General features: G+C 44.7%; 1 protein-coding gene across 6 annotated transcripts; it reads right to left on the bottom strand.

The window, feature by feature from the left end:
• Positions 1-1,705: 1,705 nt before the first annotated feature.
• Positions 1,706-15,264, bottom strand: SRSF1 (serine and arginine rich splicing factor 1). Of its 6 annotated transcripts, XR_014214072.1 has the most exons (6): positions 13,754-15,218; positions 9,272-9,456; positions 8,603-8,775; positions 6,445-8,331; positions 5,956-6,213; positions 1,706-2,528 (listed from the first exon to the last, which is right to left on the bottom strand). XR_014214072.1 is itself a non-coding variant. In XM_082201159.1 (4 exons), exons 1-4 carry the CDS (start codon positions 13,945-13,947, stop codon positions 7,684-7,686), a joined length of 591 nt encoding a protein of 196 aa, XP_082057285.1. In that variant the 5' UTR covers positions 13,948-15,264; the 3' UTR covers positions 6,281-7,683. The 6 variants fall into 6 exon arrangements, 2 of the variants coding, with proteins under 2 accessions (XP_082057285.1, XP_082057284.1); XR_014214073.1 differs by lacking the exon at positions 5,956-6,213; XR_014214071.1 differs by lacking the exons at positions 1,706-2,528; positions 5,956-6,213 and having other exon boundaries at positions 6,281-6,782; positions 7,603-7,722; positions 13,754-15,260.
• Between the last annotated feature and the right edge of the window lie 8,375 nt (positions 15,265-23,639).

Raw genomic sequence — 23,639 nt, 5'->3', positions numbered from 1 at the left:
GTCTCTTCTTAGAATGCAAGCAAGAGGTAGCAGCAAGTTAGTGGAGCAGTTTTAAAATTCACAACAATGCCCTGAGCAATGCTATGTTTGTTCTTAGGGGGAATTTACCAGATCACAGTTTAAAGGACAGCATCAGTCTTGAACCTACTGGGGAGGGAGTCCTGGAACCTGCCTGGGGAGGCAGAGTAGTCTTGTCTGCTTTCCAGCAGACAGCGGTACAATCATTGTCTTACCTTCTGGCTCATGTTCCAAGATAACCATGCCAAAATGCAGCTGCAGCATACTTCTTTGCAATTGGAAAGTATCATCTTGTCTACACCACTTTAAAGTGGTGCCTCCCCAGAAACGTCCCTGCAAGTAGGAAGGCTAGCACATCAGGGATAAAGGTTGTGGCTCAGCCTGCCCTGCTGCAAAAGCAGGTTATCTGCAGTATTTTCGTAGGTTCATACAATACTCCCAATGTTGAACCAGTCCTCAGCATAAAGAATAAAGCATTTTTAATGCATCTTTTGGGATAAAACAGCTCTAAAAAATGAAACGAAAACTTTTGGTTGTTTTTAATATGGACTTAAGAGCAAACACTTGTGAGAGTGAAGGACTTGCAGTAAGATGGGATTCATCCATCCCTAGCATGAGCCCAGAGTTGCAGACAGACTGAAGGCCTAACAGAGAAGCAGATCTTCAACTGGTTTGTTGTAAACAATAATGAAAGGCTTTCCAGGAAAAGCGGGTACTGTGGCTTTTGAGACATTTGCACAAGTCTAGCATAACTTGGTGACTCTAACAAACCGCCCTTAAAAAACACCCCTCTTGTTCCGAACGTGGTTTCCATATGTGCCGTTGAAGACCCATCGAGGAACGTTTGCTTGGGGCGCAAGAAACTGGTTGTGATGTTAGGGGCAGGGGCGTAGCTCAGTGACAACCATCTGCTTTGCAGAGACACCCCTGCTTCAGTTGCCAGTATCTCTAAATAAGATGGGGAGAGAAGCCGGCCTTCAATCTTGGCGAGCCAAACAATACTGAGCTACATGGACCATTGGTCTGACCTCAGTGTAAGGTGGTTTTCTGCAGTCAAGGGTTCTTTGGATCTTTGAAACAGAATTCAAGGGTGCAAGCAGTGTTACAGAACATCACACACTTTTCAGAACTAAGGTCAGGTGTCCCTGCATTGCACTCAGTTCCTCAGCAGTAAAGCTATTAAATTGACATGGAGCCCATACGTTAAGCAAGAACCAAGGGGGAGGGGGTGTAATTCATCCAGTAAACACGTGCAGAAGTCACTAGGAATTAAGCCATTGCTCATTTTTGCAGGAGTCATGGCTTGCAAAGTGTGAAAAAGGATTGCCAGAAAGGGTGATTTAGCACCGTGGGAATGTGAATGCGATCTCAAGAGTCCAATGGCACAGCTCATTAAGAGCCCTTTTAGAGCATTTTCCCAAGTCTTTGAATTGTGCAGCTTTTCAAAATATGTCGTTTTAGGGCCCCAGTGATTTTTACTTAATTCAGATGCTGTACTATTTTCAACGGACTAGTTCCTAAGCTAAATGACCACAGCTGTGGAAGAGGAAGTACTTGGTCCTTGTGACATGATGAAATTCCGGTGCATGGCACTGTCCTTTATGAAATGCTTTAAATACAATTATTTAGGACCTCCAATACATAGGCCTCATGACCTAGAGTTGCAAAGGAAATCAAGAGCCACAAGTATGGTAGTAATGGAAGTAAATTCAACTTTTATAAATGCTTCAGATCACAAGATTTATGAGTTGCGAGGGCATAGAAAACAAGAACTGGACATGGATTTTAGGAGTCCTGTGTTCAAGTCCTGTCTCTGCCAAATTCTGTATGTGACCTCTGACAAAGGATTTGTATTCAGTAGGTTCAGCAGTATGAACTTCCCTTCCCTTACTTGAGGGAAGTAAGAGTGTGTGCATGTCTGGAATGGTGGATATGCTTAACAACTTGCACACTGTCAGGCAAGGAGAACAAGGTTGTGACTTGTTGAGTCTGAGTACATTGCAGTGCCTGGGTGCTCAGAGATCTGGTGTTGCTTATGTAGTTTGTATGCTGCTTACTGGCTACAGAGATGGCTCTTGAACAAAAATGCCATCAGCTATTGGCAATTTGAGGTCTCTATGAAAATTGTAATGCCAACTACATTTGAAAATCAAAAAAGGCCAATCTGCACCCACCCCATTTTGATAGGAATCGCATCCAGCAGGGTTCAACAGTCCTCAGTCGCTGCAATGCCTAAATGCCCTCTTCCCCTTTGGTGGATATGGACTCCAGGAAATACAATGGCAGTGATGCTGAAGGAATTCTATGCTAAAGCTTGCCAGGCCGTGATCCAGCAAACAAAAACGGGTCTCCTCCTCTCCCGTGTACTGCTGAACTGTTCTGCAAGGGCCTGAAAACATTCAAGGAGGAAAAGGGTTGTCTTTTGGATAGGCAAGCCTCTAGGAATCCTCTCCTGGCTCCAAGTTCAAATCATCCACCAGCAGGGCTCCAAGTCTGCATGCCTCAGTCATCTGTTAACAGAAACGATATGCAAACTAATTGCAGCCAGAGAGTTCATGTTTCATTTCCTGGTTTTACCGATTTATTTTTTTTTCTACATTTTTATGAGCAGCAAGCAGAAAACAAAATCAAAGAGATTACCAAAAAGCAGCACACATTTTTAAAAGTAAGAGGGCAATCCTGGAGTCCATTTAACTCTAGCACACACAATTTTATTCTCTGAACTAAAAAAAGGGGCAGATCATACACTAACATTTAATGCACTTAAAAAGCTAATGTAACCATGTTGGTTTGTAAAAACCAGTTCAGCCATACCTTTATTGGGACCTATGAAAATGTGGCAGAGGCGAAGCTTTTGAGTTCTCCTGACGAAGAGTCTTGGACATCTTGAAAGCTCGTCACATTTTTGCAGGTCTCAATAAAAAGCATTGCTCAACCGTGGATTCTGAAGTTTCATGCTGGGGTGGGGGGACGACACCTGTGGCCCTCCAGATGTTGGACTTCAGATCCCACCAGCCCCAGCCGGCATGGGTCAGGGAGGCGAGTTGCAGCCATGCAACATCTGGAGGGTCACAGGTCTTCTCCACCTCGCAAACTTCTTTACAAGCCTGTTAAAACCTCCCCACTGCACCCTTCCCACACTTTGCCACTTTCCAACTGCAGCAACCAAAGGATTACTTGCCCAACCCAGGTGCCAATCACATTGCTGATACTAGTCAAACCTCTAGAGCCCCAGCCTCCCAAATACTTGCACAGCTGTTAGTTGCAGCAGCCCGGGCTATAAGCTCTGCAGGCACTGGGTGGAGGCAGCTCAGAGACCAGGGGCGGCAGCAGTAGCTGCCTGGAGGATTCCCAAGGAGAGGGGAGAGAGGTGGCTAAGGGAGCACTGCACAAGGGAGGGTGTTTGAAAAAGCGTGAGGCAGCCAGCTCGGCAGGCAAGGGGTGATATAACTGGGCTCCTGGGCCCCACAAGGGTGCCACAGAAAGAATGTTGTTGTTTAAGGGAGCCGTGGACTCAGAAAGGTTGAAAACCACTGGCTTATGGCCAAAGGTCTTCACAAGGATATTCTGTGGTCAGGATCTGGCAAATAATCTGACACTGCAACCCCCTGGTTCTACCAGATGCAATTATGCATATCACTGAGAGATTCATCCACTGCGGCCATTGGAGTGGTATTATATACTCCTGTTTTTACTCTTTGAATTATTTTTTATTTGTTTGTTTTACCATGAGGTTCCAGGGTGGATGAAAATTTTAAATACAATAATGCAAGTTCTGCTTGTATTAATAAGACTCTCTCTCCTACCCATGCTCACCCCAAAATCTGCTAGTCTCTCCAAGCCCCCTGGAGATTTTGAGGCTGAACAACAGGCTGCTCAGTGGAGGAAACATTAAGCTGCAAAAGCAGAACGGCAGCATTGGATTTAACTGAAAGGCGTTTCCTTTCCATCCTACGCAAATGATAATTCTGATCGCTACCTACTAATTACTGCTTCTGACAACTGGGCCCTTTGTCACCCCACATGTGCAAACACGTTAGTGTAAGAGATAAGTTTCTGGAGTGCAGGTGGGATTCAGGCAAGAGCTGAACTTTAAGTGTGCAGAATTGTATTCCTTAAACCAGGAATAACCAATAAGGTGCCCTTCAGCTGTGGGGATCCACTTCCCATCAGCCCCAGCTAACATGGTCAGAAGGGATAATGGAGTAGGCCAGCAACTTCTGGAAGGCTAGGAGCTCCCCATTCCTGTTTTACTTGGCTGCAAGGCCCCCAACTGCTAATCCCAACTACAAACATACATTCAGGAGAATTAACCTTTTTATTTTTATTTTTGCTTCCAAGTAGTTTCTTGAGAAAAGTGTAGATTCTCTAGTAGTGAATCATGAGAAGTAGCTCCAATAATGGCTAAGAGAAGCCAGAGGCTTCCCCCTAGCACAGTATCACTTTGTTTTCCACGAAGCAACTTGATCATATGCCAATTATTGAAGGATCATGTGCCAATTATTGAAGGCTATAATTTGCATTATTATGCAGCAAGTGCCGTACTCTAGGGTGTTTGATCCAGCACCAGAAACCTTATGAGGCTGACAATCTTTTGCTGCAAGCTAAGACCCAGGTGTTTTATTATGCAAAGGAAAGTCACATGTTAATTACAGGTCTGGCTTTTCCCCCTGATGAATATTTACCTTTTTCCTTTGTCTTGTTTGTGCCTTTTTAGCCATTACTAAACAAGCGTAGACCTTTTATCATTAGAATCCTGTTTACCTCAGCAAGGCTCAAAGTCTCATCATGCAGCAGTTACCCAAGAAGCTATATTCAGTTTACATTTCTGAGGAAGCTCACTGTTCCTCAGTCATTACAGTTCAAGAGGACTTTACTGGACTTTGAAAAAGCAGCTGTGATGCTCAGGGCCTCCCCAGCACCAGTGAAGGCAAAAACCTAAGCACTGCAAATAGGGCACTCCCTCTCTACCTCTTCCTCAATAGCTGTGAGGAAGGTGGAGATACTGACTGGCCCTGACCCAGTAAACTCTATGGCTAAGAGATCTGAACCCAGCCTTTCAGGATCCAATCTTCATCCAATGAGTGACACAATTAAACAGGGGTGAAGAACCACACGAAGGATCCAGTGTCATTCCAGGGCCCTTTGTGTTTGCCTGCTAAAAGGTAACTTTTAGCATTTGATGCATGGCCAAAGAACTTGTTTATACCCTCAGAACTCCCAAGAGACTGGTGCTTATTCTACCTTAAATGGCTTCATCACAATGTAGCCGATCGGATGATTTTGCCGGCACTATTCCTGCCACTCTAGTTAGTATGAACTAGCTGCAAGCACTACATCTTAAGGCACACAGCTTTATAGCAGCTGACGTAGCAAGTACTGGACAACAATAAGGACATCCTCATCACTTCCAGATTAGCAGGAACCAGAGATTGTGTGGTTCACATTGTAACACAATGGCTCTTCCTCACCTTACTTGCACCCCCTACTCGTCAGCTAATCAGACTTTTATAGCTGTTAGGTTGCAATACCTTAGTTTTTGAGCATGTGTGTGGAGCGATGGGTGCATCGCTTTACTTGCATACAGGATGTGTCAAGAGCGGTGAGAAGTACTGCCTAGCACAGGGGACTGGTGCTACAGCCCAGCACATTTGGAACTAGACTTAATGGCCAGCAAAGTGCAGGGTTGACAGTGTTGAGCCTGGGAGACCAGGATCCATGAGGTGGCCTCAGGCAGATGCTGCCATTTATCTTTCAGGAAAGTACTTTCTTTGGATTAACTTTTAGCCCACAAGTGCGGCCCTTCAAGAGCTCTGAAGTAGGAAGGTAAGGCAATGGAACAGTGAGTCAGCCCACATTCCAAGGTCTATTTACACGAAACTAAAGCACTGGCTTGATAAACTTGTCTTGCCCAATACAGAAGTCAAATAGTCTTACCTTGTTATCCAAAATCTGCACTCACCAACAGTTGTGAGAGCCCTTGAACAAAGTTTTCTATCCCACTATAGAGGAGCAGACTACATTGCTTGAACTCCAGCTGCATGACCATGTAGGATCCACGATGCTCAACTTCCAAGAGGGGTCAAACTCAACCCTCTTCACGGCTCACCACTGTTCCCATGGGGTGACAGGGATCCAATGCAAATGAACAGGCCACAAATACCCATTCAGTTCCCAGGCCAAGGAGCTTAAAGGCTGAATTCATTCATCATGGCACAAGACAATGCAAGAGGGCATTATTTAATACAACAGAACCACCATGCACTTTTTTATAAAATTTTATTTTGTCAAAAGAAAAAAAGGCAATAGCCAATTGAAAACCTACTTAATCTTAAGACTCCAATTTCTTTGTCTTTAAATTTAGATAAATGACTTATTGGTTTAACGTTTTTAAACAAACCCCCCCTTTCCCCGTTTAACATTTACCATCTACTCGTGCTGAATCCTTCCAAGGAGAATGCTCCAGCGTACCTCTCCAGGTCCTTGCTTTGCTCCTTTTACCAAAAAATGAAAACTCCATCGTGCATCTTAAGGGCTCCAATCGTCAAAAATAGGAAAAATCTTTGGAATAGCCAATTGAGTTGAATAAAAATCCACACGAATGCGGTTTGGTTGGGGCAGGAATCCACTCCTATGTTCCTGGTAATTTGATCCCGCTCCATGAATCCTTGCAATTGATCCTCCCTATCCTATCCACATTATGATTTGAATCCAATGATCCAGCTCCAAGGATTGGGATCCAGTGAGCCCTCTCCAATCCAAACCTTTATAACCAGCAAAACCAAAAAAAAGGAGGCAAAAAGTTAGATACCGTAATGAAAAATAGGATTTAGGAGAATGATAAGTTATGTCTGCTATTGAATAATAAAGATTGGCATTCATAACTATCAATTCCCCAAGACAAGCTTTTGAATTGTGAAGCTTAGATTTTAGCAATGTTAATTATCTGGAGGAAACATTCTAGTATTTACACAGGGTAACTGATAATGCCAACATATCAATTCCTATATGGCGCTTTACAGGTTTGGTGGTTGAAAAAAGTTTTCTATGAAGTTGCAAATACTTGCTGCTAAAGCTATCCACCTACTGCATATCTAAACTAAAAGCTCATTATTGTACTATCTGGGAGGTAACAAATTTAATTGATGCAAGTCAACTCTCGACTTATCCTGAAGGGGAAGACGTGGATTTAAAAAGAATCCCCCATGTTTAAAAACCCCTCCTATAATTGCTTTCATTCTGTTACTTTTAAGATGAAACAGCAATGCTATATCAGTCACACAGAGGACATGCAGATTTTAGCAGTATTGAGGTTATACTTACAGGTTTGAAACAACCTGTACTTTACAGGTGCACTAATGGTTTGCACCTGTAATCAAATGATACATTGCAGTCACTCAGCATACGCCCCCCACCCCCAGAGACTGGAAGAGTTACATGGGTACATTTAGCATTCATTGCATCATGGAAGTTAGAAGATTACAGCTAACTAATGGAACAATGGAGGTGTTGTGTACTAGGCTAGTTTCAGTATAAGGTCAATACTGCCAATTTAATCTGTGACAATAGCACTTGGAGTCATACCATTGCCTCCATTATTGATCTGATCCTCCTCAATCCTCCTTTTGACAATCCTAAAATGATTGACATGTGTTCCACAATCCTTTAATCCAAAGCATTCTTAATCCATCTCTTCAGATATGTCTACAGAAAGACACATGAAAAGGCAAGATAAAAATGTAAACTCCCCCAGAAGAGACAAGTTAAACCACAATTTCCCCCCAACATTCCCAGCTTGTAGAAACCATAGTTGAACAAAGACATTTTATACAGCAATACCATATTGGAAGAGAATATGGGCAGCAAACTACCTAACTAGAGAGAACCCTGCCTAGGACATGGTAAAATACAATTCATCAAAGACATGAGGGAATGTTGATGTTAAGGAGCAAATACTCACTAGGGATATTATACAAGAATGCAATTCAACACTTTAGCCAATTTTGAGTAAAACAGCTTGAATTTTTTTTTTTAAAAAAGAAAGACTGTACTGAGTAAAGGAAAACTGCGTACAACATGGAGGGGTTTTCTACAAAAAGGAGCACCATTAAAGATCATTTATGTACGGGAACGTGATCTGCTGTGACGGGGAGAGTAGCGTGGAGATCCTCTGCTTCTTCTCGGGGAATAACTGCGACTTCTGCTGTTGCTTCGGCTACGGCTTCTGCTACGACTACGGCTGCGAGAGCGAGATCTTCCGTAACTCGGACTTCTTGGACCATCAACTTTAACACGGATGTAGGCAGTTTCTCCCTATCAAATAGACACAACTTTCGATTGAAAGGTCTACGCTTTTGAGCTGTCTTTGCAGGCATGCTGACAGACTGAAGGTCTTTTTACAAGAACCAAGAGGAGTTTCATCACATCTCCCTGCATACCATTCTTAACACGGGATGTCCCAACACGTTTTCAGTATTTGTTAACGCTGCAAATAGAGACTGCGCCTCCTTACCTTCCATCCTACTGCATCCAATTGTAACCCTGTGCATCCAATTCTGTTCAAAACATTAAGTGGAAAACCTACCTCATGAGATCTAAACTTAGTGTTATCCAGTTTTCGTACTGCGTAGGTCATATCTTCTTTCCGTACAAACTCCACGACACCAGTTCCATCTCGGAAAACATCAGCATAACATACATCACCTGCTTCACGCATGTGATCCTTTAAATCCTGCCAGCTTCCACTGGGAGGTAGTCCTGAACAAGAGACAGTTATTTTCAGTTAAATGCTATTAAGCAGAGATTGATGCCATCAGACCTTCATATACTCAAGAAAGAACTGTCTTTGGAGAGGGTCACAAGTAGAAATTCAATTTTTCCAGCAAGTTGCATGCTAACAACACGTTTAAGTACATACATCAAGGTTTCAGGATTTTTGGAAAGTACAAAGGCTTATTGTTTTGTTTTAAAAAGGCAATAGAAGCAGGAAGCTCTAAAAGGCACTAGGGCCCCAAATAACCATTGCAAGCTTGCTTTTGATTTTTTTTTAACAAGACCAAACAACCACTTTAAAAAAAGAAAATGAAAACTAAGCTTTGCAGCATGCCAAATTCTCAGAACTCACTATATACCTGCCCAAAGTTGCAAGCGGAAATACATTTGATACATGCATATGTGCATTATCTTCTTCCTAGATGATCAAGCTGTATTTGAATAAAGAAAGCTGCTTTTCCCAAGTGCACAAATGACTTACCTGATACTATCACTCTGTACTCTGATCGCCTGGATGGGGGTCCATATCTGCCCCTTGGGGCCCCACCACCTCCACCGCCTCCTCCTCCCCTGCCAGTGCCCCGTCCACTTCGAGGAAACTCCACTCGTAGACGATACCCATCATAATCATATCCATCCCGTCCGTAGACTGCATCCTCCGCATCCCTGCAAAAATGGAAGAGAACCACACTGAAGATAGATCAAAGGTTCCTGAGAGCTGGCAGCGCATTGTGCGTTTGTTACTGGGCAGCATGTCACTGCCCCTCCCTTGTTAAGTAAATGACACTAGAAGTACAGGTCACTATCCTATATAGGCTTGCAGTTGCAAGGGGAGAAACCAACAGTCCTGAGTGACAAAACTTTTCACCTGAGCACAAGTTAGGTTGGAATGGTGTAGCACTAGATCAGTGTTTCCCAAACGTTTGCCTCCAGCTGTTTGGACCACAACTCCCATCATCCCTAGCTACCAGGACCAGTGGTCTGGGATGATGGGAGTTGTAGGCCAAAAACAGATGGAGACCCAAGTTTGGAAAACCCTGAGCTAGAACTGGGAAACAAGTAACAGAGCTGTACCCTGTGTCATGTCAAGCATGGAATTTGACCCACTGGTGGGGGTTTGAGAAGGAAAAGCAAAGCAAAGGTAGGTGGAACGAGGAAGCAACTCATACAAGGGATCCCAGCCTAAACACACAGTGGTATATAGACAGCTAGAGGGAAAGGCTGGATAAAATCAAAATCAAGCAAGTGCCTGAGTTTATGCATTGTGGAGCCTTTTATATTTGCATGTGCTCTGCCAATGCATGAAGGAACCAGACCACCACAATAGAACAGAAACTAAAACCTTGTTAATTACTTAAAAGAATGTTACTTTTATGTAAAACAAAGACATGATTTTAAGTCATTAACAAGATTTTAGTAACATGTACTGAGCTGTATCCCAACTAAATCACTGTGAACTTTTCCTTCCTTCCCTCCCTGCCCCCTTCTCTGGCACAGTCCCAAATCTGTTCTGAATCATTAGGGGAAGCCACAGAGCAGATGGGAGAGCTTGTGGGGTGAGAAAATGGGAGGGGAGGTTTGTCCACAATGATTTAGTTGAATACTAGCCACTACTTTTATAAGAAAACTACTTGCCATATATGCATGCTCTTGTTAAAAAACCAGAACGAACTGTACAAAAAATAATAAATGAACTTTTAAAGTTCTGCAACTCTATGTACACTTACAAGTTACTAAACTGAACTCCACAGTCCTACATACACAGAATGAACGGAAAGAATTCTGAGCTGACCACTAGACTTCAAGTGAGGTGTTTACAGAGACTGCTTATAGTTGAAGTAGCACCTCAGGAAGATGGTCACTCTAATCCTCTCTTCGGTGTTAATAATTCAATTTGTAGTATGAAATGCTAGTTTGGAATTATTCTACTGCATTGTGCACAACTTGTAGATCAGCTCTCTCTGTCTTAAGATTCTGCTGTATAGCCATGTTGGGATGTGTGTACAAAAGCCTTGAGTTGTGGGATTCCATGTAGAAAAAAAATCAATAAAACTATAAAAGTTCTCTTGAGTCTCAAGAGAGAGGGAGTAAATGATGTCTGCCTACACCAGTACCCAGGGCTTGCACCACTCTCGGGGAATTTCCAGGTCCCTCCCCTAAATTTTTATTCATAAGAAAAATATTTTACCCTTTTACACATAGAGATGCACAGGAAAGCATGCAAATGGTGTTTTTTTTTTACCAAACTGCTCACAAATACAGTGGTGCCCCGCAAGACGAATGCCTCGCAAGACAAAAACTCACTAGACGAAAGGGTTTTGTGTTTTTTGAGTCGCTCCACAAGACAAATTTCCCTATGGGCTTGCTTCACAAGACAAAACGTCTTGCGAGTTTGTTTCCTTCTACCTGTTAATAGCTGCTAAGCCGCTAATAGCCGTGCTTCGCAAGACGAAAAAACCGCAAGACGAAGAGACTCGCGGAACGGATTAATTTCATCTTGCGAGGCACCACTGTATGTAATATGTTGTAACCTTCTATGCATTCAAAAGCATTGGGACAATTGATAAAAACAGGAGAAAACAGAGGCAATGAAGAACAGCCCCACAAATTCTGAAAAGTTGTGAAAGTGGAAATTTCCACAGGCATAGTTTCTCCCAAATAAAATCTCATTTTATACACAAAAAGTTGCAGTATAGAGGTTCTGTCTGCCCTTGAGACATAAGAAGCAATACAAAATTAATTTTAAAAATGGGTGGGTCCTACTTTTAAGTTGTAGTTTGTGTCTTTAGCAAAAGCCTACTCTGCATTTCAGCAGAAGCTTCTAAGGTGGCTAGCAATAAAGTTTAAGAATAATTGTGATGACATTTGGCTGTAAGCCAATACAAGCTTTTGTAACATTGTTTTAAAAAGAGCAATTAATTAACACAATGCTACACATACACAGTGAAGCATGAAATTTCATCCACTAAAAGCCTGGGAGTTAAACATGAATTTTGGGGCAAAAAGGCTTGAAGACAACTGGCTTAGGAAAACATGCTTCCAAGCAAGCACTCACAGGATCATTCCATTTTTATTTTATTTAATACCTGCAACCCACCTTCCTTTCCTGAAGCAACAAACAAGAAAATAAACAACAGTGTCAAATCCTATGAATGCATAGTAAAGATTTATATGGGACTGCATATTACTACATTTTAATTCCTCCATATCTCCAAGGCTGTCTGAGCATTGCACAACCACCCTGTGAGGCAGGTCAGGCTGAGTAATAGTAAAAAAAGCTGATAGTGATAGCCCAGTGGGCTTCATGGGGTTGTGTGGGGATATAAATCATTTATCCTTTACAACCACCCTGCAAGGTACATCAAGCTGACAGCATGTGACTAGCTCAAGGATCTTGGGAGCCAGTCACAGTATATCAGCATAGCCTCCTAGCAGGGCTACTACAAGGAAATGATTCAACCTTTAAAGCATATGAAGTGGCCTTTGGCACTCTCATTTTCTCTGCCTAACCTATCTAACAGGGTTGGTGCAAGAACTGACAAAGAGGTATGGGTTTTGGATTGGTTAGATATGCAGAGCACTTATGAAGGCCAGGATAAATTATCTAGAAGAAGTAAACGTTTTCTAAGTACAGCTCTGCTAGCTATAAACACACTCTCTCCCCATCACCCAAAGCCTTAGGGTCCTTGGGCCAGTGTGTTTATCTCAGCCTGACCTACCCCACAGGATTGTTGTGAAGACAAAAAGAAAGATATATAAAAACCTTTGAATTTGTTAGTTGTCCAGAGACTGATTGAGCTAAGAAAGTAGGGGGGAAAGAAACAACCACCACAGGCTGCAACTTTAACTTCACTTACCTGGAGGTAAGCCCTACTGAATTCAACTGTTACTTACTTTCTGAAAAGTAATGATTTAGGATCCTGTTTTTAAACAAGTACACAAAATTGGCTATGCCCAATTTTAGTCCTACTCAAAGAGTAGACCTACTGGTTTGTATCCTCAGAGTGGATCCATTGAAAATAAGGGTCACAACTTGTTTATTTAAAAGCATTTAAAATCCGTTCAATATTTCAAAAAACTCCAAGTGGTGTGTACCCCATAAACAAACAATACATCATTAAAACGTTAAACAAAAACACAGCCTAACACAAATAAAACAGCTGTATTAAAAACATACAAATAAAAAGCATGTAAAACAGAAATCCCAAGGATTCAAACATGTAAAGAAACAGAGCCCAATCTTATGGACTCATGCCTCCAGGTTTCAATTCTACTCTTGAATAAAAGTGTGATACAACCCAATGGTTCTAATTGCCCGCCTGCCTCCCAGTCTTACTCAAGAGCAGACTATTGAAATCAGTGGCCTTTACGCTGGATTTTTATAAAACATTGGGGAAATCGCTTTACCCCCCCCCCACTTAAAAATAACCACCACCTAGCCAAAAACCACGTAGAAAAATGTGCGCCTTGTAGGAAAAACCCGCACCGGAGTGCTCATCTGCTTCCACGGCGCATTTCCAACTGCGGGTGGCACCCAACGCCCAGCCCTACTCTCGAGTTGGCCCGCTGAAGTTAACGGGCGCAAATAATTTGGGCCCGCGGGATATAACCCAGCGCGGCTGTTTTTCTTTACACGACGTCGAGATTCCTTCGCCCCGAGCGTGCAACACGAGGCAGAAGCGGCGTGTTAAGAGGAACGTGCGCACGCGGCAGGATTCGCGCTAAGGAAGCCGTTCCGAGTTTCGCATTCCGCAGCTGCGGGCGGCATGCAAGCGCCGAAAGAGCCAAATCCTCCCCCCTCGGAGTCAACGATGGCAGCCGAAGTCGGGCCCATGGATTTCGTGGGGCCTACTCTCGAGTGCAACCCGCGGCGGGTTCCTGAAGACGGATCTCTTCAGCCGACACTCTCCCTCCCCTCCTCCTCCTTCGGCCCCCGAAGCAGCCCCTCGCCCGCCCTTCCCACCTGGGGTCCTCGAACTCGACGAAGGCGAACGGCGGGCCCCCGCGGCGGTTCTTGAGGTCGATGTCCCGGATGGCGCCGTACTTGTAGAAGACGTCCTCGATGTCCTTGGTGCGGATGTCCGGCGGCAGGTTCCCCACGTAGATGCGGCAGTCGTTGTTCCCGGCCGGGCCGCGGATCACGCCGCCGCCAGACATAGCGAGGTCGGCAATGGTTGCGGTTGGGTGGTGGGCGCGTGTGAGGGGAGAAAAATGGAAGACGGAGCCGACGAAGAGGCCCGGGAGCGGGTGGGAAAAGGGCAGGTGGAGATTTATAGGGGCATATATTTTAAAAAGGAGCTGAGGTAAAATTGTTTTTTTAAAAAAAGAGAGAAGGGAGGAAAAGGCGGGAGAGGAAAAGCAAGGGAGGTGGCGGCGGCGGCGTTAGTCGTGGCGGCAGCAGCGGTAGTAGCAGCAGCGAGGCGCCTCCTCCTCTTTTCGTTCCCACTCTTTGCAGCCGCCACAAAATGGCGCCCGCCTCACGCGGCCCTACCTGCCCTGCGCAAGGATCCTACCGCGCCGCCACGACGTCACACTTTGCTCGCTGGGAGGCGTTCCGTGGAGACACTCACGTTTATGCTTGCCGTTCGCTACATCCGCCTCCGAAGGGCGCATGCGCCGAACCTAACCCCCCCCCCCTTTCGAGTAAGGAGAAAAAAGTAGTCCCGGCTTATTTCTGTTGGAGGCTACGAGGAGAGGTTGGCGCACGTTTGTTTTAACGAGGCGGTGAGGGAAAAGCGGGACGACCTGTTATTTTTTTAGCCGTGCGGAGCGAAGGCGCTTCCGTTAGCCCTCAAGCGGTGCGGACCGTTAAAAGGACTTGCGAAGAAGATCCGGAGGGAGATGAGCTTCCCCCACAATGCAACACGCGTGAGAGGGCCTTGGCGCCAAGGAAAGGAATAGTCCCACAATGCCGAGCGGTTGGCCAATGGGGCGTGAGGGCAGAGGAGAATAGACGGCAAACAAAAAACAAAAACCCGCCCCAGTAGACCTAACAGGAAAACTGTTAGATGTAAGAGTAAGGGCAGGTGCATCTATTACCATAGTCCCCGCCCCGTCCCTTTCATGTAGACCTGGATATTGAAGTGGTACACCACACGTGTAACGTGTGAATGAGATAAACCAGTGTTCAAATGCCCATTTATCAGTGGCACTGCGAGTGCTCCAGTTGGAGAACATAGGCGGCATAGGCTTTGAAGAAGCACGAACGCAGGACGAAAGGGAGAAACGTGCTAAGAGGAAGGCACGTTTGGCAAACCCTCACCGTGATCAACTCCTGCCTGGAAACCTATGTCCCCACTGTGGAAGGACCTGCGGATCCAGAATTGACCTCCGCAGTCACTTAATGGACGCACCGTTAAGACCATATTCATGGAAGACAATCTTACTCAGCTAGGAGGGATCTCCGAAGAAGAGATCAATGGCACAAGTTGTTGCAAATAGATTATCACTTCCTCGTGCTGCAGGGGTTATGTGACTAACCCCGAGTTTTCAGCCTTTTATTATTTATTTATTAAATTTGTATATCGCCCTATACCTGCAGTTTTCAGGGTGGTTCACAACATGAAACTACAATATAAAAAACACAATGTGGTGCCCTGCCGATGTTTCGGACTCGCATCAGCTGCTGGCCTAGCCAATGGTCAGGGATGTGAGTTGTAGTGTAAAACATCTGGCAGCAACAGGTTAGGGGAGCCTATTTATTTTATTTATTTATCACATTTATATACCACCTTTTCCTCCGAGGAATTCAAGGTGGTGTACATGGTTCTCCCCTCCCTGTTTTATCCTGAGAATTAGGTTAAGCTGAGAGCAGTGACTGGCCCAAAGTCACCCACTGAACTTGGGAGGGGAGGTTATATATTAATATTAATTATTATTATTATTATTATTATTATTATTATTTACGTATTATGTATTTTGTATTCCTATTTTGTATTTTTCTGTTGTGAAGGTATATTTATTTATTTATTTGAATAGCTATATCCTGCCTTTAAATTAAATTGCTCTCAAGGCAGCTTGCAAGCAGGTGGTAATACTGCATAGATCATTTGTAAGCACACAGTTTATGGTTGATGGAAGGGTCAGAGTATGGTTTCCCTTCTAATCTAGAGTCCCTTGACAAGAAACCTAAATTTCTGGTGTGCGTTTGAATCCTTCCTACAGAATAGTGACTGGAGGCACCGTTCATTACTAGTAATGAGCCAGAGAGCTGCTCTGATGCTGATCTTAAAGCCCAGGTAGGTCCATACGGATGAAGGTGGTCCTTAAATTTCAGACAAGGGAGGCCATAGGAACAGAAAGGAGTATAAAAAGGCTTAAGTACAGTGGTGCCCCGCTAGACGAATGCCTCGCAAGATGGAAAACTCGCTAGACGAAAGTTTTCCGTTTTGGAGGTGCTTCGCAAAACGAATTTCCTATGGGCTTGCTTCGCAAGACATTGTCGTTCATTGAGTTCCTGCTGGTTTTTCCCCCTCCCCCCTTTTTCTAAGCCGCTTATCAGCTGATCCGATCAGCAGATAAACTGCTAAAAGCAGCTAATAGCGCTAATCCACTAATCCTTCAATGGGCTTGCTTCGCAAGACGAAAAAACCGCTAGACGAAGAGAATCACAGGACAGATTCTTTTCGTCTTGCGAGGCACCACTGTATCTGCAGGCTGTTTGCAGAAGGCTCTCTTCATGTAACCGATGAATCCCAATCCAGCACTTGCACCAGTAGAAACTTGGTGAGCAACAGGTTGCACATCTATTATGTCACAAAGGTACCAGCAACCTGCTTATTGCATTCTCTGTTGCACGCTGCAGTGTTCTGCTGGCACAATTTTTTTTGCTGGCGGAATAAGTATACCACCTGGCAACTTCAACTGTGCTCAACATTGGGTTGTATCCTGCTAGGTTTTACTCAAAAGTAGACCCACTGAAATGAATGCACCTAAGTTAGGCATGTCGGCAACTTTCAATAGGTCTACGCTGAGTAGGACTAACATTGTTTTCCTGAGCGTCCGTGCATTCCTGTATCCTTTTGGTGTCCTTTAGCTCACCTTTGGTTTTCTCCTTCGTTCTGCCTCTTTTTTTTGGTCCTAACTATGGGACTTTCTCCATGGCTCCTGGGTCACTATAGACTGCTACCCATGCCCCAGTCCTGCCACCAGAAATTCTCAGCAAATTTCTCAGCAGAGAAGTGAGGCTACCAGCCAGAATTTAAAACTCCTTGAAGCACTTTTATTTCAGAGTGTCATTGAGCCATCTGTGGTTGATGAATCCTGCAAGTGAACGGTGCTGAGGAAATCAAAGCAGGCTTGCGGGCTGGAAACAGCACCACCAATCATTATGCCTGTTGTGTCAGTACTTTAACAGAGTGATCCTTCTGTCCCATATCTCAGGTTCATTCCTCATCACAGTCCTGCTATCGGATATCACCACAATGCCCCTTGACATGGACCCTGTGTCGCTGAACCTGTTTTGTGACCTTTTACCTTACTTGTTGTGCAACTGCACTGTAATTTATGATAAATTAGGAGCTTATTTGGTTGTCAGAAGATTGCCAAATGCATAGCCTCTGTGTCGCCGATCTATAGGCGTGGGTTCTCTTTAGACACACATGGTGTAAATTAGACACACTTGGGTTTCAATTAATAAGATGTGCAAAACAATGGAAGCTCATTTCAGGTGTTCTGTAAGATCAGGAAACAATATACAAAGGACTTATTTACAGAGGGGTAAACCTAGCTAAGTATGGTTAACTACCTACATGTAGTCATGACCTTTCAGGTAAATGCTCAGTTTTCTTGCAAAGTCTCCTTTAATCCCATTAAGACCACCCACGTATATAACATCACCCCACTCCTCTGACATCATTAAGCACCTCCTTAGTACACACCCATAAAATTGGAAAACCTACTTAAAACCTTTTTATACTGTTGCCATGTTTTGCTAGATAACTCCATAATTTTTCTTGTGCCCTCTGTTACGTGCTCAAAGATCAGCCCTATCATCTTCCATTGCCTATAGCACCACTCTTCCAGGAGCTAGAATAGGTAAAAACTTTGCTCCCGTCTTCTAGGGTTCTTATGACACACGGTTATTCTCAGACTCAAACCACTTAATTTAATCTTATAGGGCAGGGCTTCTTATTCTTTTCAGTTAAGGCTATGTACAGGGACGCGGGTGGCTTGGGGCTTGCCGATCAGAAGGTCGGCGGTTCGAATCCCTGTGAAGGGGTGAGCTCCCGTTGCTCGGTCCCTGCTCCTGCCAACCTAGCAGTTTGAAAGCACATCAGAGTGCAAGTAGATAAATAGGTAAACGGCGGGAAGGTAAACGGCGTTTCCATGCGCTGCTCTGGTTTGCCAGAAGCGGTTTAGTCATGCTGGCCAAATGACCCGGAAGCTGTATGCCGGCTCCCTCGGCCAATAAAGCGAGATGAGCGCCGCAACCCCAGAGTCGGTCACGACTGGACCTAATGGTCAGGGGTCCCTTTAAGGCTATGTACACATTAGCGGCTTAAAACACAGCAAGGTAATTTTCACCTTGCTGAGTTTCAAGTCACCTTTTTATGCTACTTGTAGACACCAGAAAGGGGGCAGGGATGTCTTCACCAGGTCCACATCACCTGATTCAGTGGAGCTGTTGCCCGCGCATGTGCAACAGCTGTCTCAAATGTACACACCTCAGCCTAACAGCAACATGCTTTCAGATCAGATGGAAGCTGGCTTGAGGGGAAATGCATCAAACAGCAGCATGCCTCAAGAAACTATAAGTCTCTGCCACAGACTCGTCTCACTCACTAAGCCCTGTTACCTCTTCAGCTCCTGACACCTCCCAGGCTTCTCCCTCTGTGACCACTCATTGTCATCCCACCAACAATCCCCTGGCTCTTCCCTTGGGGGTCCTCCAGCTGGTTCCTCCCACCACTCCTCTGCATCCAATCAGTCAGTGGCAAGCAGCCTATATTTCCTCATCGTCTGGGTCTTCCTCAGGGGAATGTGATAGGACATGTCAATTACCCGGTACTTGCATAATGGCTTTTTCTGGCTACCAGCCACTGTACACACTTGACCTGCCTTTGGGATGGAGAGCTGAAGGGAGCAGTTTGAGTGTGCTAGGAAAAGAGAGAAGTCTGAGAATTTGGAAATGGCTAGCAGGAAGCAATCATGGAGGGATAGAGTGGGGAAATCCTATTGTCTAGCTTTTCAGGAACAAATTCTGCATAAAACCCACTGCCTGTCTAGATTCTGAACCCTCCCCCCCCCAGCTCAACATGTGTATTTGTAAATGAAGAGATAACGAAATACCCAAAAATTCCAGTTATGGTTTCCCCACAAGGGAACCAGACTTGCAGAAAGGTCAATATGCGGGAGCACAAATCAATATAATGAGGAGACATCACAACACTATAACCACTGCCTGGGAAGTGTTTGTTCTTAAATTCCGACAACGGATTCCAACACCAGGGGACAGCAGCAGGATGGTCTAGTTAGGAGGATGATTCAAAAACACAGCCTAAAGAATGATTGAGCATATTGATGTTGTGTTGAAGGGCCCAGGGCTATTGGGAGATGCTGTGCTTTAACCATGCAAAAGGAAAATGAAGAGAAGATGAAGGCAGCATCCTGACCATTGGTGGTAATTAGTACTATGCTGATACCACAGTTTTCCTGCTGCAAAAATCCATTTCAATTATTTAATATTCTTCCTTGGATCTCTGTTCATCAGTATGTAATGTTATGTAACATCGCACAGTTACATGCTTGCAGATATATTTTGCCAAAACAGGCTTTTCTTCTGCTCCAGGCAGCAGTCTCAGACAGATGGGGTTCTAGCTGAAGATGGATGTGTTTATGCTAGGCACAAGTTCAGCTTTCTGGGAAGGGAAGCCAGGCAAAGTCATGCAAGTGCAAGTTCAGGTTTCCAGTAAGGCAATGTCAGCAAGGACCTGATGAGTCCAAGCAGATTAGAGGGCACTTTCCAGTAAGGCAAAAGTCAAGCAAAGAATTGTTCGGGTTCCAATAAGGCAAAGTTAAGCAAAGTTGGCAGCACCCTGGACAGCTTCATGTGAAGCTCAGGCTCAAATGTTGTTTCAGCAAGAAGCAAACCTTATTTAGAATGTATTTAGAACTACAACTCCATCTGAGTTGCTAGCTCTTTCTCTGGTAATAAAAACTTCTACAATTAAGGGGTCTAGCATGGTACAGTAGTTCCTTGCATCCTAGGTCCTAAAAGAGAATACTGCATCCTCTGAATTCAGTTCCCCCCTAGTACTTTCAAGCATATAATTATATGATTCTTTGATATCACTGCGGAGCTCCCCACTTGCTCCATGGAAAAGTAGAAATTCCCCCAAGAACACAGCTCTTTACTCCAGGTCACATCCCTTGCCCACACCCTCTTTGAGTGCTTTTGTCCAGTGTGAATGTGTCTTTGGACTGTGATAACGCCTCTTGCTCACCTAGTTGTAGAGTTGGAACACAGGAAGCTGACTGACACTAAGTCTAACCATTGGTCCATCTTGCTCAGTCTTGTCTTGCTACCTGGAGATTCCAAGAACCTGGGACCTTCTGCATTTGAGGCAGACGCTACCACTGAGCTGTGTTACTTCCCTAAATGGACACAGAGAGGTTTGTGTGTGTAGAACCTGCTGGGCAGTTGAAATGTAGCCTGCCATAAAAAGGTAATCACACCCATTGCTCCACTCACTTCCCTTCCACTTGGCCCCAAACACCCCTGGAATGTGGCCCCTGGCTGAACATCCCCCCCCAAGGCCATTCATAAGGGCTTTTCTTCTCTTGTGTATAGACTTGGAGCAATCTTAAAGGTAAAGGTAAATGGACCCCTGACCATTAGGTCCAGTCGTGGCCAGCTCAGGTTGCGACGCTCATCTCGCTTTACTGGCCGAGGGAGCCGGTGTTTGTCCGGGTCATGTGGCCAGCATGACTAAGCTGCTTCTGGCGAACCAGAGCAATGCACAGAAACGCTGTTTACCTTCCTGCTGGAGTGGTACCTATTTATCTACTTGCACTTTGACGTGCTTTTCGAACTGCAGGAACAGGGACTGAGCAATGGGAGCTCACCCCGTCGTGGGGATTTGAACCACCGACCTTCTGATCAGCAAGTCCTAGGCTCTGTGGTTTAATCCACAGTGCCACCCGTGCCCCTGGAGCAATCTTAAGCTCGCCTTAAAAATCCTAGGCTCTCTCATAACAGCTGCAGCTAAGGTCTCCAGATCCTTGTCCTCTATATTCATGAAATTGCTTTGTACAGAGTCGTGCTCAGCCGGCTCTGTCCCTGATTTCCAGCGAACCTTGCTACACACACACACACACACACACACACCATTCATATTAATTATTTGCTTATTCTTCCTTGAACTTAACCTTGCCTTGCTCTTTCTTGTCTTCTCGGGGCTGGTGTGCATGATGGAGCCACCCAGTGGCTTCTGCTCAAAATTGCATACAACAAGGCAACCCTGCGAGGTGGCTTACCACACGGGTGTACGGCTGTGTGCTGGATTTTTGCACACAGGCATTTTTGACACAGAAGGGAGAGTTTTCAGAAATTCCAAAATATGGTAAAATCCAGTCCCCGAACTTCACCTTTTCAACTCCTGCTTGATATGCTACTTGTCAGCTGCTTTGGTAGCATTAAAAAAAGGAACAGCTTATTATGCCGTCTATACGAATAATGTCACATCCTGGATGGTTAGAAGGATGATGAGGAATAAAAGGAATGTTAGCAACATATTATTGTTAAGGGCTCTTGACAAGGGGGTGGGCAATTCTGCCACTTTCGGTTTCTTGTTTTTTCAGTCTTAAATTCAGTTCTCCACGTTTCTGCAGCAATTTGTGATTTTTTAATTTTTTTAAAAAACTAATCTCATGAAACTTAGCATTTGAGTGTGCATTTCTCCCAATCTACATATTTTTGCATGCAATCTTGCCCAATATATACATTTTTTTTGCAAAGCCACTTCCCCTAGTATAATGCAGTTTCCTATGTTAATTTCACCAATATATGAATTTTCATGTACACTTTTCATGAATATCTCTACCTATTTTTGTGCACATTAGTTGACTTTCCTTGCATGCAAAGACAGCCTCTGGTGGGTTCAGCGGACGAGACCATTTGTGGGTCCAACAGTCAAGAAGGCGGTTTCTGCACGTGCTGCAGAGGGAAGCGAGGGGTAGGTGGGGCTCATCAACCTGGGAAGGTAACCCATCTGGGAGAAGGAAAATTTCTTCAGGAGAGGGAAAGTCTAAGGAGTAAGCCCTACCCAGATCCAGAGTGGAGTCCCTAAGATAGTTGGATGGTGCCTTGTATGCCTCCTTCTGGCAACTCCTGCAGCCTAGCTGGTCCCAAATGCATTGCTCTGCTTTCCTTTGGACCACATCAGCAAGACCATGACAGGGTAGCTCAGGACCTCCATGCACACTTCCCAGGCTTGTACCCTGGGGAGGTCACTTGGGTGCTGCTACCGCAGCAGTTTGACTTCACACCTGCAGGGTGTACTTCACATGTGACATTTAAGCACACACGCAAAAGAAGGAAATTTTATACACGGGTCGACCAGACACTGCCCAGTCCAGCATATGGAAACTAAAAATGGGCTGCATGTTACAGCGACTAATTCTTCTTCTTCTTCTTCTTCTTCTTCTTCTTTGGCAATCACTTGTAGCTGAGTAAGATTGTCTTCCATAAACACAGTTTTAACAATGAATCCGTAAGTGACTGTGGAGGCCAATTCTAGATCCACATGTCCTTCCACAGTGGGGACATTGGTTTCCAGGCAGGAGTTGATCACGGTGTGGATTTGCCAAGCGTGCCATCCTCTTAGCACGTTTCTCCGTTTTGTCCTGAGTTCGAGCATCTTCAAAGCCCATGACCCCTTTGGTAAAGGCTGTTCTCCAACTGGAGCGCTTGCAGGCCAGTGTTCCCCAGTTGTCAGTGTTTATACTACATTTTTTAAAGATTTGCCTTGAGACAGTCTATAAACCTCTTTTGTTGACCACCAGCATTACGCTTTCCATTTTTAAGTTCGGAATGAAGGTAACTGCTTTGGAAGACGATCATCAGGCATCTTCACAACATGACCAGTCCAACGAAGTTGATGTTGAAGAATCATTGCTTCAACACTGGTGATCTTTGCTTCTTCCAGTACACTGATATCATTTTGCCTGTCTTCTCAAGTGATGCGTAGAATTTTTCGGAGACACCTTTGATGGAATCTTTTGAGGAGCTGGAGATGGTGTTTATAAGTGGTCCATGTTTCACGAGCATATAGTAAGGTTGGTAGTACAATAGCTTTGTAAACAAGCATTTTGGTTTCCCTGCAAATGTCCCGGTCCTCAAACACTCTGCACTTCAATCGGGAGAAAGCCGCACTTGCAGAGCTCAGGCAATGCTGGATTTCGGCATCAATGTTGGCCCTTGTGGAAAGATAACTGCCTAGGTAGCAGACGTGATCGACATTTTCCAACGTTACACCATTGAGTTGGATCTGTGGTGCTGCAGAGGGGTTGAGAGCCAGTGTGGTGTAGTGATTTAGTGGTAGATTCGTAATCTGGTGGTCTGGGTTCGCTTCCCCGCTCCTCCACATGTAGCTGCTGGGTGACCTTGGGCTAGTCACACTTCTTTGAAGTCTCTCAGCCCCACTCACCTCACAGAGTGTTTGTTGTGGGGGAGGAAAGGAAAGGAGAATGTTAGCCGCTTTGAGACTCCTTCAGGTAGTGATAAAGCGGGATATCAAATCCAAACTCTTCTTCTTCTTCTTCTTAATACCATCCTCCAGGATACCCTCCTCTGAAATTGGAATGATTAGCCTTCACTGACACCTCCTTATCGCAGTTGGCTATTGACA

Source organism: Podarcis vaucheri (genome assembly GCF_965113315.1).
Source record: "Podarcis vaucheri genome assembly, chromosome: 15".
Classification (NCBI taxonomy): Eukaryota; Metazoa; Chordata; class Lepidosauria; order Squamata; family Lacertidae; genus Podarcis; species Podarcis vaucheri.
Note: the sequence above shows the minus strand (reverse complement) of the source record. Positions and strands in the feature narration are given on the sequence as shown.

Excerpts from the sequence above, each read along its gene's own strand:
- SRSF1 (XM_082201158.1), bottom strand. The coding sequence starts at position 13,947 with ATGTCTGGCGGCGGCGTGATCCGCGGCCCGGCCGGGAACAACGACTGC. Across the intron at positions 9,457-13,753 it reads GTCGAGTTCGAGGACCCCAG|GGATGCGGAGGATGCAGTCT; the intron begins GTGGGAAGGGCG and ends CCATTTTTGCAG. Across the intron at positions 8,776-9,271 it reads GTACAGAGTGATAGTATCAG|GACTACCTCCCAGTGGAAGC; the intron begins GTAAGTCATTTG and ends TCTCTTGTTCAG.